This window comes from Caenorhabditis remanei, chromosome I (genome assembly GCF_010183535.1).
Source record: "Caenorhabditis remanei strain PX506 chromosome I, whole genome shotgun sequence".
NCBI classification, from domain to species: domain Eukaryota; kingdom Metazoa; phylum Nematoda; class Chromadorea; order Rhabditida; family Rhabditidae; genus Caenorhabditis; species Caenorhabditis remanei.
This window is the reverse complement of record NC_071328.1, coordinates 8,358,202-8,372,482: the sequence shown is the minus strand read 5'-3', so window position 1 is coordinate 8,372,482 and position 14,281 is coordinate 8,358,202. Positions and strand designations below refer to the sequence as shown.

The 14,281-nt window shown below is 36.6% G+C and overlaps 6 protein-coding genes across 6 annotated transcripts; 2 read left to right on the top strand and 4 right to left on the bottom strand.

The window, feature by feature from the left end:
- Positions 1 to 256: 256 nt before the first annotated feature.
- Positions 257 to 847, top strand: GCK72_001688 (uncharacterized protein; the record flags this gene model as incomplete). Its single annotated transcript, XM_003114610.2, has 4 exons — positions 257 to 326; positions 377 to 391; positions 447 to 600; positions 652 to 847. The coding sequence occupies 4 exons, from the start codon at positions 257 to 259 to the stop codon at positions 845 to 847; spliced, it is 435 nt and encodes a 144-aa protein (XP_003114658.2).
- Positions 848 to 1,738: 891 nt separating this feature from the next.
- GCK72_001687 (uncharacterized protein) lies at positions 1,739 to 2,825 on the bottom strand (the record flags this gene model as incomplete). The annotated part of the gene is made up of 3 exons (XM_003114943.2): positions 1,739 to 1,850; positions 1,901 to 2,695; positions 2,749 to 2,825. 3 exons carry the CDS (start codon positions 2,823 to 2,825, stop codon positions 1,739 to 1,741), a joined length of 984 nt encoding a protein of 327 aa, XP_003114991.2.
- Positions 2,826 to 4,675: 1,850 nt separating this feature from the next.
- On the bottom strand, positions 4,676 to 6,153 carry GCK72_001686 (uncharacterized protein; the record flags this gene model as incomplete). The annotated part of the gene is made up of 3 exons (XM_053723079.1): positions 4,676 to 4,781; positions 4,928 to 5,728; positions 6,053 to 6,153. The coding sequence occupies 3 exons, from the start codon at positions 6,151 to 6,153 to the stop codon at positions 4,676 to 4,678; spliced, it is 1,008 nt and encodes a 335-aa protein (XP_053591724.1).
- Positions 6,154 to 6,858: 705 nt separating this feature from the next.
- Positions 6,859 to 9,390, bottom strand: GCK72_001685 (uncharacterized protein; the record flags this gene model as incomplete). The annotated part of the gene is made up of 10 exons (XM_053723078.1): positions 6,859 to 7,016; positions 7,117 to 7,222; positions 7,265 to 7,541; positions 7,591 to 7,746; positions 7,844 to 8,045; positions 8,091 to 8,409; positions 8,455 to 8,597; positions 8,700 to 8,859; positions 9,173 to 9,275; positions 9,356 to 9,390. The coding sequence occupies 10 exons, from the start codon at positions 9,388 to 9,390 to the stop codon at positions 6,859 to 6,861; spliced, it is 1,659 nt and encodes a 552-aa protein (XP_053591723.1).
- A 531-nt stretch (positions 9,391 to 9,921) lies between these two features.
- Positions 9,922 to 12,690, top strand: GCK72_001684 (uncharacterized protein; the record flags this gene model as incomplete). The annotated part of the gene is made up of 10 exons (XM_003114955.2): positions 9,922 to 9,971; positions 10,207 to 10,266; positions 10,556 to 10,747; positions 10,814 to 10,986; positions 11,083 to 11,358; positions 11,427 to 11,650; positions 11,780 to 11,926; positions 12,053 to 12,091; positions 12,176 to 12,322; positions 12,550 to 12,690. 10 exons carry the CDS (start codon positions 9,922 to 9,924, stop codon positions 12,688 to 12,690), a joined length of 1,449 nt encoding a protein of 482 aa, XP_003115003.1.
- GCK72_001683 (uncharacterized protein) lies at positions 12,536 to 13,720 on the bottom strand (the record flags this gene model as incomplete). Its single annotated transcript, XM_053723077.1, has 2 exons — positions 12,536 to 12,686; positions 13,578 to 13,720. 2 exons carry the CDS (start codon positions 13,718 to 13,720, stop codon positions 12,536 to 12,538), a joined length of 294 nt encoding a protein of 97 aa, XP_053591722.1.
- Positions 13,721 to 14,281: the final 561 nt, after the last annotated feature.

Below are 14,281 nucleotides of genomic sequence, written 5' to 3'. Positions count from 1 at the left end.
CAAAATCCGACACTTGTTCAAGTTTTTAACGTAATCCTTCCCTTAATCTGATATGATAAGAAACTCCATTTCTCCTTCTGAAGTCTTCCTGATCAATTGAACAAGATACATTAATTGATATCCGTAGGAATCAAAGGACAGGATACAGAACTTGATTTCCACGTATCCATTACGTAACACTTTTTCGATGAGAAGAAAGTCTAGTCAAAAACAGAAATAGAGAAGATTATTTGTATATTTCATTCTGAAAGCAGATATGTATTTCATTTTGCTTATTGTAATCTTCAAACCTATTCAAACGTACATCCCGACTCAAAATGTCGAAAGTGAGTTGCTAGAAGACAATACCTGAGATCAAATTTTCATTTTCTTTCAGCTGTGGATCCATTCCGTAAGTGATCTTAAGAGCTCTATGATTGTCGAAATGTATTCCATTTGAATTCTAGCTTGCAAGGTTTGTTCAAAAATCTATGACGCCTCGTGCCAAGGGGCAGGGCTTCCAAGTCCGACCAATTATTGCCTGAAAGCTGCAGACGTACCAGTTACATATACAGTAGGAACACCTCCATCGAACTTCGGAGATCAATCGGATATGTGCTAGTACGTTCTCTTTTAGGACTCGAATTTATAATGCTTAACACTCATTTACAGTACTTATCTGGTTTGTCCTGCTGGAACAATGGAACAGTTCGATTCTATAGATGAGCAAACTTCAATACCTGGGAACTCTGATGGAACACCGACGTTTGCATTTTGTTACGAAGCTGGAGAAGTTGCAGGAAAATGGTTTTCTTATTCTGATGGTCATGGTGACGAAATGAGTGGAATGAGGTGTAAAAATCAATAAAGAATTGATGTATACATGACAGAATTTTGAAATTTTCTACAAAACTTTGAACCTCTAACAAAATCTAGAGTTAAATACACTTTATTTATTTATTTATTTATTTATTTTATATACGCACTCGAGGTACGTGAAAAGATGAGTTCAAATGAGTTCAATATCTTCGTGACCGTTATCCTTATAACCTTGACCGTCCTTCATGCACTATATTTCTTTTTCTTATTTCTTGCATTGAAAAAAGTTTCGAATGAGAGAAGCAGACACCATACCCGATAGGTGCCAAGCGGAACAGTATAGACTGATGACATCAGTATTACTTGCTTACGAGCCAGAAAATTGTACTTCAATTCCCGAAACTTCAGCCAATTTCGACTATTCGCTGCCTTCATCTTCTTTTTACAAATTCTCCTAGCCTTCTTTTCACTCTTCATCTTACGTTTCCTATTTTCCTGTAGTTTCCTTTGCACTGATTCCCATTTTTCTTTTTGTGACCTTATACGACGCTTGATATTCCGCCTCTCATCACTTACAGCTTCTTCCATTTCCCCATACTCAGCCAATATTGACTTGACGACCCCACGTAACTCTTGCTTGACAAAGTCTGCCCACACTGGCCTGATGCGATCGACGAAACTTTTATAATCATCAGAGCTCTCGACCATGTTGACGACCTCAGCTTCTTACTTCGTTTTAAACATGACTTTGAACCTCTAACAAAATCTAGAGTTAAATACACTTCAAAATCGTTCAAGAATGAATTGTCAGATTCCGAATAGGATAATTTCTTCTTACTTTCTAGCTAATGGTTTCAAGTTGATTTTCGGAACGGACACAGTATTCACAAACACGAGAAATGACATCAAAAGTTTATTCGGAAATCGAGAAAATTTAAATTTAATTAATGAAAGCCGTGAAATGCTTTCCGCCGTTTCCAAGACAGATCTCGATGGAGTCTCCATCTTCGCGTTGGAACTCGACTGAAGTGGTGTTATCGACGACAGTTGGTCTGAAACAAGAAGAAGTTGATTCTCTGATGTTGAAATATAATAAACTTACTTATTATCAGTCAATCCGTTGACGATCGAATTGAAGTTAAACTTGTTCGCTTCCTCGACATGAACCGAAAGATACAAAAACTTTGGATACGCTCCAGACTTCCACGCCTCCAAATACTTCTTGATATCCTCGTTCTTGAGAGTCGAATGATATAAAATGATCGATGAGCAGTTCATTGCCATCAATTGTTTCCCAGTGAACCATTGAGAATGTTGAAGTTGGATCTTGAATATGTTGATTGGCATATCTCCACTGAAATTGATTGGACGCCACCCTTCAGAAGGTTCCAGAAGAGAAGTGAAGTTCAGAGAAACTTTCGAAAGGAAGTCATCAGAGAAAATGGTCGTAGCCAATTTATCAGCGTGACTTGGCTCTGCTCCGACCAGATTGAAGTTCTCCAGTCTGACGTTGCAATTTTCAAGCCAAGAGAGGCATTCGGCAGCTGGATTTTCAGCACTGATCAAGATCTGATCGAGTTGTCCAACTCCCAGAGTTTTCACAAAGTTTTGTCCGACATTCATGGTTCCTTCAAGCTTTTCGCCAGCTGGCCAGTAAGTGTTAGTCGCTTTCGCCTCATCAGTAGAAATCGGAACTTCTCTGTCACAGAATGTTCTCTTTTTGTTCTCCTTATCCATCTTCATATTATTGTCTTCCTCCTTCACATAGAACTTGCAGACACCCTTGATTTCAACCCAATTTCTTTGGAAATCGACTCCAACCTTGAAAGTTTTGTTGGCCTTTTCGAAAGACTTCAGAACTTCCTTGGTTCTAGAAGAGCATTGGAGAAGCTCGAAACTGAAATGGAGAAAATATTGAATATGCAGTTCGGATAAGAGATGTAAACTTACAGATCAATTGGACAGAGCCCTCCGAGAACTTGACGTAACGGGACGGCTGGGAGAGAAAGAATCGGGAATTTATCCATTTTTCTGAAATAGAAAGTGATTGTGTTTATTAGTGAAGGAGAAGAAGAAGGAAGTTGTAAAGGAAACGGGAGAATCAAGAGAAGGACTATTGAAATACAGAAGAAAATCGATTGCTCACTAGGAGGATAACAGATGACATGGGCAAACAAGACGATGACATCTTGACAGATGCTCTAATTGCTCTACAGACCAACTCAGATTAGCAGTTCTGTAATGGTTGAACAATGAGAGACAACGTGTAAATCTATGAAGCGAACATCTGTACCCAATACAAATATTTGATAGTGAGGACAGCCTCTGGGAATCTCAGCTGTGACTTGGGCAAGACGTAGTCTTTAAAATGGACTTGGAAACTGAATTTTGACTAAAGTTGGTGAATGCGTTATGGTTTTCTGATTGGGATAGTAATCTCTCAGTACTGAATATTACTATAAATAACTCTTGAGGACGAATGAAGACTGAGCGTGACTCTGGGGTGCCCTATCGATTTTCCCCAGACATTGATTTTGAGCCAGAAGAATTTCTAAACTTAGGGAGGAGGGGGTCAAAATAAAAATAGAATTGGAGACAGAAACTAGAGAAAGTGGGGCTACAGCCTAGACAGAACCATCAAAGATGGTTGAAAACTCAGAAGTCTCTGTTAATGGAGAAACCTAGTCTTCTGGGGCCAGTCAGAGATGGAAACCAGAAAACAGGAGAAGAGGAGATGTGGAAGGATGAATGACACAAGATAGACCTACCTCCTCATCTCCATCCTACGCGACTCCGCCTCCGTCTCCTATGTACTCAGGCTCCGCCCACAAACATTCCTAGAAGAAAAATCTTATCTCGACTAGAATCAATAGAACGTCATGAACATCTGGTTCTTGCTCTCAAGCAGACTGAACTGGTGCTAATGGGGGTCAAATCGGATAGTGAGAATTGCAATGAACAAAGAAAAAGAGGTTTGATGACTAACACACTATAGGTCATCTGTCATTTATGTCAGTTTGACAGTAATTTTCTTCACATTCACTGTCAGTTTAGTCGTCATCGTGGGAAATGAGGTCATGAGAAAATAGTCCTATTACAAGATAAGGGATTTACCACGGGAACTTACAGTCCCAGCTTCACCATCATGTATAGAAAACTACAGAAATAATTTTTGGAAGGTTTTCTTGTTTGATGAATTCAAAAGTTTCAATTTTTGCAAATTATTTCCAATTCTAATTAATGGGACTTTGAGAAATTTGTATACGTATCGATTATGCAACACTTCAACAGAAAGTTTTTCAAACTCTAGACCCAGTCGACTATCTACAGCATGCTCTACCTAGACCTACTGAACGTCTTGTGACGACGTTCTCCTGAAGAACAAACTACAGACAGAGAAATTATCAGTGCATGTGATTCAGGATAATACATAACATGTATATCAAGTATCTGAATTTAGGTCTTCAAAAGATTTTCGACCTGAAAAACCTGAATTTAACGGGTTTTGATTACAGAGTTATTTAGGAAACCGGAATTTCGTGAATCCATAAGAGATTTCATTCAGTAAACCACAAAGTTAAGAAAGATCTCAAATTTCAGGTGGAAGTAAAAAAAGTAGTGACTCTGAAGGCAATGATAGGTAGCGTCGTAAAGCATTATCGACAGATATTTCAAAATAGAATATGGTCTGATATATTGGAAAAATTACGAGACCTTCTACACATCCCATGTGCTTGTGAAAACTGAACAAACCTAGGTTTTGAAACCTGCAAAATGCTTCAACATATACATATATTTGTTTGAATCAAGAAAACAGTTTAGAAAATTCAAATTTTATTGACGAAACCAATGAGAGAAATAAAAAATAACAGATGATTTATTCTTTGTTGTTAAATAAAATAAGATTGTGATCGTCTTTCGCGACATAAAGCTTCGTGCCGTCTTCTCGTTCGATTTCATAGCAGTTTTCTAGTTGTACGTCCCTGAAAATTTATGATTTATATGACAAATTAACTTGAAATTAACTCAATTCTTTTGAACTAAATACAAGCGCCCACAGAGGCTGGTCTACTGTTAAAACTTCTTATGAAAATCATCAGCAATTGAGATCTTCTCGTGATAAACTCACATATTGTCTCGACAAATCCAGAAGTTTTTATTCGGTTTCCTTGGAATTTTTCCGAGTATCACATCGAAATCAATCACATTTCCATATATATTGATCTGAACCAACTTGCATCCTTCCATCCATTTGACCAAGAATGTATTCCAATCCCTATCAGTAACGTACATAACGTGATGTAATCTGACTTGTTTACACTTCAAAAGTAACATCAGATCCTTCAATCTTATCCATTCAGCATGATCGATTTCCAAATATTCTTTCGGATACGGTCTTTGATGATCATAAGTAAAGTTTTGGTATGAATCGCCGGTGATAATTAGTCTTGGAGTATCACTCAGTCTATCCAACATATCTGAATATATACTCATATTCAGATACAACGAAGTGATTTTAAATTGAAAAATTGGAACTTTCAAATGATTCCGAAATTTGAGAATGTTGTCGAATAGTTTCCAGGTTGCTTCGTATCCATATTCATATTCAACATGAAACGAGAGATTCTTGATTCGAAATGCTTCACATATGGCTTGTGCCAGGAATTGATGAGTTTCTATCTGATGCTTCCAAATGAAATTTATATAATCACCACCATCTTTGATTGGAATCCTATATTTTCCTACTTTCCACGTGTTCGTTGGCTCGGGATGGTATTCAGAATTCACAGAAATCGAAAGATATTTTGAGTCAGTTTTCTTATACTTCAATTCCATGCCTGCCCAACGGTTTTTGACGACATTCATTTGAAGATACATCTGTTTTCGAAGACAATTTTGGGATTTTTTGGAAGTCAACGTCAGGGCGAATCTGAAAACATGAGAATAGATTATAGGCAAATTCAACTGAAACGAATAAGGAGGCCTATTCCAGTATTCATCACAAGCCTTTAAAATTCCAGATACTCAATGATGAAAGCACTCTCAATTTGTTTATTTATACAATTTGTAATTCTAGTTAAACCCCCTTTCAATCGTTTTGCTTCAATTGTTTCAGAATATTCCGGAGGCAATGGATTCTATAAAACATCATCTGGATTAGGTTAGGCCTTTTTGTCTTTTTCTTTTTCAATAATCAATTTTTCTTATTTCTAGTTGTTCCATTCTCTTCATGTTCATAGTTTATAAAACTCACACATCGACAGATCTCATTTCTTTCAGAATATCATAAAATGGTATTGCTGGTAGACTGAATAATGGGAAAGGCTTGACAGAAATAGGCTCTACAGCTTCCATTCTATAGAATATCCGACAGGAAAGTGACAGAATTCAATATTCAAACCGAATAAAGAATGGCGGACGAAAGCAGTATGTATTGATTTCGAGGAAGAAGAGAAAGAAAGAGCGTGATAGAGAAAAAAGGAGAGAAGCCAGACAAACAGACAGTGTTCACCTGTTCAGAAGGAGAGACGAGGTTCCCTACTACTCTTCTTCTCATCAATCATCTACTCCTCCCATTTTCAGAATTGAGTGAAGTTTATCGGTGACTAAAGTTGAAACAATACAAGTCATGTAAACAAAGTTGTGGTTATAAGAAAATAAACTTTACTTACATTCTGAAAAACAACACTTTAAAATAAAAATCAATCATTCTCTAAAAACATATGGCAATTGAATAAAAATGCACACGAAAAAGGGGAAAAGACTAGTTAGGAAAAGCAATTTTGACAAGAAAATCTCAATGGGAATATGGCAATTTTGGACTGGGAATTTCTGAAAACATGAACTGAAAAAAGGGTTAGTATCGGGGGGTGAATCTAAAAAAAACTACAAAATACTAATGGAGTAAAATTGAAAATACTGAAAAATGGGGAAAAGTGAACAATTTCAAGCTGGGAAGAGTTTGAGGCATTAAATAAAAAAGGGCGTGACCTGTTTGTCTAACTACAATAATCTACTGACTATGGAGTAATACTATTTGAGCCTCCTTCTGCTCTGAGTTCATTCATGTCTCTGATAGGATTCTTCGGCTCCTCTTTCAATTTGATATCTCATCATTTCTGAAATCTTCCGGGCTCGTTCTTCTGCTTCTTCCTTCTCTTTCTCGATTTCTAGAAGACGTCGCTCTTCGGCTTCTGCCGCTTTTTGACGTTGGATTTCTGAATAAGGGAGTATGAATTAGCCGAGATCCAGAAATTAAGCATTGAAAAGTTTTGAAGATATTAAAGTAGAAAAATTCAAAACTTTTTATTTTCTTACCAAGATCTTTCAGCCGTTTCTCCTCTTCCCGCTTGACTCTGGAGACGATTGCAGCAATAAGAGCAGCTCCACGACCAGATCCATCTCCGGTTTGGACGATTTTGAACTAAAATTTTTCTTTAAATGTAATTTTTTGACTAAAACTTACATCAAGACCAGGGTCTAAAAGTTCTCGAATCTTTTCACAGACCCAATGATTGAAGAATGGATGATATTTGTATGTGGATCCATCAATGGCGACCAGCATATTCGGTCGGCGAACACGATTCAAAACACATGCGATTGCAGCTGCAGCCAAATTAGCACTCCTTCTGGATACAACAACACAGACTTCACGAAGTAATAGCATATCACTGAATGTTGCTCCTTCAATACCCAATTCATCCATAATTTGCCGAGTATTACTGTACACACCACAATCATCGCTGGAAATAGTTATAAAGAAAGATTTGTGGATTTATGTGACAGACTTACTGTAAAATTTCAGAAATATATTTAGTTGGGAATGTATTTCTTGTTCGGAGCATTTTCGATCCCTGTCCGTTGAATAGTACCTTATTCTCGCACAATCTCTCCAATACTAAACGAACGAGTTCTCCCATACACATTCCGGCGATTAATTTATCGAGGCTGAAATTAAAAGAAATCAAAAAATTGAGCACAAAGAAAATGATAGTTTATCTGATATTTTGAAGAAATTATAAACTGAATAATGTCCAAAACTCACGAATTAACTCCTGGATGGTCAGACTTCGAGTCAACAATTTTATCATATCTTGTGAAAATATAATCGGCTTCTCCGTTATCACCGAATCCTCCCCATTCTGTATCAATAATCATCGATTTATGATTGTAATCTTCGGTGGCATTTGCCAATCCATGAACAATCTTTTTAGACGATTCCATGTAAGAAGCGTTTGTTCCAGTACCTGAAAATTGTAATTTGATATTTTCGTGTATCAAAAAACTCTTACCAATAATAACACCAATATCACAATGTCCACCAGCTTCATATGCTGCTGCAACCATTGTTCCAACAGTATCATTGATCAGTGCAACTATATTGACTTTCACACGACCATCACGCTTTATCGCATCTTCTAGAAGTTGAACAACGTCTTCACCGACACATCCTGTAGCTGTTACTCCTTTAGTCCATCTAAGCAATGTTGCAGATCGAAGACCAGTTTGATCACATGGATATGAAAAAGTGAATCCAACTGGGAGGCATTCATCAGCTAATTCTCTCTCAATTAGAAAATCACAAAGGGCTTTCGCAATGTAGTCGAAGAGCTGAAATTATCTTTTGTTAAAACTATAATTTTAACTAATTCATACTTTTTCACCGGTTCCATGCATTGCCGCGTTTGGCATTCTTGTGTTGAATTGCTTTGTGCGCATAGGCTCACCGGGTTCTAGCTCCATGAGCATTACACGCAAGTTGGTACCTCCTAAGTCCATAGCAACGAACTTGCCACGTTCTGAAAAAAAACAAAATGTACAAAAAATAAGACAAAGTCTAGTGAATTGAGAAAATCACTTCGCAAGAAAATGCAAAGTTTTTTATAGTTTCATGTAATTACCTTTTCCGTTTGGCAGTTCTGGAACAAAAGAAGGCAACATGGCAATCGTAGATCTCTCTAAACCAGATTCAAGACCTCGATCCATATTATCTGACATATGTGACATCATTCTTCGTAATGTTGTGTTTGAGAGTTTGAATTCGGCCATTACTGATTCTAACTGGAAATGTTGAATTTTATAGCTTTGTGCTTCATATAGATCTTAACTTTTTGTTGGTGAACTAGGTTTTAGTAAATTTGGTGTCTCCTGGAGTTTTATTTGAATCTTTTTCTTAAGACATATCGTTAGCCAACGATCAGTTTCGTTTGTATTTTTGTTCAATTCATCAAATTATTTAGTTTTCTGCTAGGCAAAATATCTATTTTACTTCTGAGTGAATCGGTGAAAATTTCAGTTTTTTTTAAAGCATTCCGCAGTTTTAAAAACGTTCATTGTTTGAGAAAACATTTTAAATAAAGCTCATATTTCTTACCGAAATCGACTCCTCATTCAACTTGGAGGCCATTTTTGCGAGAGGTGTCGCAGGCCCACTCCTCGGACTCTTTTTTCCCTTTGACGCTTGTGACCGCCATAATCTGAAAGATTTGATTTATTTATAGCAACTGCTGGGACAAAATTGATAAATGGATCGATTTAAACTTTTCCAGAAACTTACCGATACTGAATGCCGAGTTCTATGATACCCAGCATTTTTTGTAGGTTTTCAAACTGAAATGAAGAAAATTGTTAGATGATAATGACGAACGATCGAGAAGAAAATCATTGTTTTTGAAAAATCATTGTTTTTAACAAAAATAATAAAAACTTAAAACCACGAGGGTTTTCGACACAAATTGTCAATATTTTTGAGCGAAGATTTGACGAGAAGACTGGAGAAACAAGACGCAGACACTGCTGGCGCCTTCTTTTTCTTTTTTGCGCTTTGAAAATTGAAGATAGAAGTTTTGTTGTCTCCAGAGAAAAAGTGCAAAAACGAGAAAGTGTGCGGCAGTTTTGCGAAAACCACATACGCAGCCTTGCCTGCGTACTCTCCGCCCCTCTCACTCACACTGCGTCTCATCTCTCTTTCCCATTCACTCAGACCTGCATTTCACATCGACTGTCAATATCCATTGAATATTGATTGTTTTTTGTCTGTTTATCGCATAACTTGTGGAATTTCGAAAACTTATTGCAAAAGGATTGAAAAGTGAAGGAATGAACGTTGTTTTACAGCAGCCCATGAGCTCTCAGCCCTACACTGCCGGTCTTCATCAATCCAGTACTCAGAGGTATGTTTTTATTTTAATAATGCTGAAAATCTTATAACTTTGTGTTTTCTGAGTTCAAAACTTTATAAATATCAAAATTCCCTTTAATGAAACTCCTAACGGTTACGCTTTTCGTCTTAGTAAAAATAAATTAACCCAAAATTTTGGCCAAAAACATTTAAAAATTTGTTGATTTTCTTGAATAATGCATTCGATCAATAATTTTTGCGAAAATCTGAAAGTATTCCATGTACAGTCATCGCCAAGCGGCTCCGAAGCGGCCGTTACCCAACCGTGCCGATGAGCCGCCAAAAAGGTATTATGAATAATAGAAGAATTTTAAAATTTAGTGAAGAAGTATATATTTCATGAAGTAACTAAATTTCTTTTCATAATCTGAAAATTTGGTAACTCAAAACTGTATATTTCTGATGAGGGATGAGTTTTTTTTTCGAAAAAAAGCTAAAGCAATAATTTCATAACTTCTGCCTTCACCTTTTCACCGATTTACTGAGTAGTTGCCTTCTTCTTTTTTCGAGAAATTATTTTTAAAGCCGGATGCATTTTGAAACATGAAAAGGTTAAAAACAAAGATTCAATTTCAGAGCGCTTATCGGTCAAAACGGTCAAAACACACCTTCGGGTGGCGGGACGCCAAACAGCACCGGAAACGCTGAAGTGGATGTAAAACAACAGTTACTTAACTATCAAAAAATATTCGATCATGCCTCATATCCATTCATTAATGATGTTTCTGCCTACGAGAAGTTAAGTAAAATTGGACAGGGAACGTTCGGGTGAGTTTTATTCTTTATTTTTTGAACAGCAATTTATGCACCATTTCTCATTATACTTTTTTTCAGGGAAGTATTTAAAGCACGATGTAAAACAACGGGTCGAATGGTAGCCCTTAAAAAGATTTTGATGGAAAACGAAAAAGAAGGTTTCCCTATAACAGCTTTAAGAGAAGTAAAAATGTTGGAACAACTCAAACATCAGAATATTACCGATTTAATTGAAGTTTGCAGTGCGAAGAGTGAGTTTTTGATTTCCTTTTTTTCCAGAGTAGCTAACTTTCAAATATTTGGTTAAATGCAATTTAAAACCAATTATCTTTATAAAAAATGTTTAGCAGGTTCAACATCGACGTCTAAAGATCGAACGACGTTCTATCTTGTATTCGCATTCTGTGAACACGATCTGGCTGGTCTGTTATCAAATCCAAAAGTAAGGATGTCGTTAGTTCATATCAAAACAATGATGAAGCATTTAATAACTGGATTGAATAAATTGCATCGGAGTAAAATTCTACACAGAGATATGAAGGCAGCGAATGTACTGATATCAAAAGAAGGAGTACTCAAGTTAGCCGATTTTGGATTGGCGAGGCCGTTTGTGCAGAGAGAAAGTGAGTTTTCTGATTTCATACTTTTCGTTATCTGTTTTGATTCCTTGGCTTTACGTCCATACCTTCAGACCCAAACCATCCCCGACCTCTTTACACAAATCGTGTTGTTACTCTTTGGTATCGTCCGCCAGAACTTCTTCTCGGTGATCGGGCATATGGTACAAAAATTGATGTGTGGGGCGCTGGATGTATTATGGCTGAAATGTGGACACGGCAGCCGATTATGCAAGGAGATACCGAGCAGAAGCAACTCACGCTGATCTCAGCTCTCTGTGGATCAATTAATCCAGAGGTAGGAAACAAATATTGAGAAAAGCAGAAATTAATGAAAACAAATTGCGTTGCCATACTCTTGTGAAAGTGAAGAAAATCGAAAAAGATTTAACAAAATTGTAAAAAATAATTAAAATAGTATTTGCAGGTTTGGCCAAACTGTGTGAAAATGCCGCTCTACTCTGCTATGGCCGCCGAACCAAACTCAGCTCTCCCACAAGGAAAAGGAAGATGCTTGAAATTAAAAATACGGCATCTCATGAAGTTTGATTCAGCAGACGGAAAACCACAATCGGTGAGTTTTGAATATTTGAATAGGCGAAAATTGTAATTGTACTTCAATAATTTATTTTACCGACGTTGCATAGACGTTAAGAAAAATTCCCATCTTTTTCTCTGATATAATTAGTTGAATTTTCAGGATCCATATGGAAAGAAAACGAATGACCAAGTACCATCGGTGAGTTTAAAATTATTTGAGAGATTTATTGCTCACTTCTTTCTCTGATTTTTATTCAAAGTTTCTAATGAATTTAATTTTCAGGACGACGATGCAATGAATCTTCTCGAAAACTTGTTGGCAATCGATCCAGATAGACGACCGACAGCCGATGAAGCAGAAGATGATATTTGGTTTTACAAGGATCCAGTACCACGAGCAAATGTCGGAGATTTGATGGATACCATACCGGTAAGAGCATTTCATATCATCTATACAAAAATTGAGTCGATTTCCTCAGAATTGTAAGAATAGAGAATTATAATTACTGAAAATTATTTTGATTTTGAACTAGAACTTTTGAACTTTACTTCGCTAGAGTTTGACCGGAATTCTAGTTCGAAACCACGGAAAATTCCATAAACAATAGTAATCGACCGGGTTTGTTTTATTCTATAAAGACTTTCATACATTTCCAGACATCCCAATTCGAGTATACAGTTGGAAAAGGAGCACACGCCGGGCGCGGACGTCATCACAATAATCCACAAAGACCTCATCAAGCTCCTCGGCAATCGAATGCAATTCCAGCTGGACAATATCGTGATACGATATTCTGAAAATAATTTGTTTTTACTCACTTTTGTTTCTAATTCTTCTTCTTTCTCTACACTGTTTTTTTTGGGTTTTAAAAATTAATTTAAAAAATATAATTTCTTTCCCTTCAAATCCATTCCTTCTTTTTTCATTTTTTTTCCTCCAAAGTTTTATCATCTGTCATACCGAAAATAGCTATTTCATCCACTAATTTTAGTATTAATATAATCATTTCGTCCCTTTTTTCGCAATTGTTTCACAATGTTAAATATTTTTTTCATTTCCTTTTTTTTCATTTTTTCTTTCTTTTTTCTTCATTCTCTCGTCCTATTCAAAAAAAAACACCGGAACTCCTGAAAATCTTGTGGTTCTGTGTTTTTGATAGCTTCTCCCATTTATTGTCCCCGAAGTTACTAGTAATGAAAATAATGAAATAAAAAAAGCTGAAAAATAAAATTCATCCCGGTTTCTTTTTGTCAGCAATTCAGTGAACTGTAATCAGAAAACAATGTTGAAAAGGAATGATAAGCACAGGTTTATTAAATTCGAAGAATTCATAAAAGTTTTAATTGCTCATAGGGATACATCAAATGTCTTATAGGACAAACAAGCAACCGGCTCAATTTTAACTTTATTCCAATCCGTTGTCGTTGCGTTCAATTATTAATGAGTTTCTGAAACCATAACATTTCTCTGGGAGGCAGTTGAAAAATATAACGGCATGCCATTATAATACAGTATTTACGGTATTTTGACATCGATTTTCGTCTGACGGCCTCCTGCAGAGACCCTCTCAAAGTACTGTGCGCAGTGCATTGAGAGGGCCTCTGCTGGAAGCCGTGCCGTCTCTCTCCAAATATCCGAAATCGTCAAAAAAGAGGTAGTATTTCTTGTTTAAGAAGCTACTTACGAATACGTTGGTTCCCGATTGACATGGTAGTCTACGTATGTTTCACACTCGAAATGTCTCAACTTTTTGCAGTTTTTTTTTCGGACGACGATGTTCTCGAGAATCAGAATAGACTTCGTAGAGGGCTTCAGAAAGAGTGCCATAGTGTAACATCTTCCATCACAATGATCATCTTCCGTTTCATCACAGTTTTCTGTGGAATAGCATCAGGTTATGGTAGGTACGGACAAAATGGTCTGGTCTATGGTCCACCTCCTGAACGAAAAAAGAGATGATGAACACTACAGTAACATAGTTGAACTTTACAATGTACGCCACCAGCCAAAACTTTTTCACAACCATCTCCCCAAACAATACAAATTCTTCTGTCCGAATAATTACGATCCGGTTCCAAATCCTGAAACTACGGAGACATTATATTCCCACAAAGGACAATATTAAATGTGACATGCTCACAGACGGTGACTCTACAATAATCGAAGTTCTTATAACAGGAAGTACAGTATACCAGAATAGTTCCTGAAGAACAGAAGAATTCTACCGTCAACCTGCTTCTTGAAAAGGACTGAGCAAATTCGGAAAAAATCTGTTTTGATGTTGCACTTTGACTGACCGACAAACACATCATTTATGGTTTGCAATTAGTAAAGAAGAGACGTGCAACATTTTATTAAATTCAAGAAATTCAGAAAAATAGTTTCGGC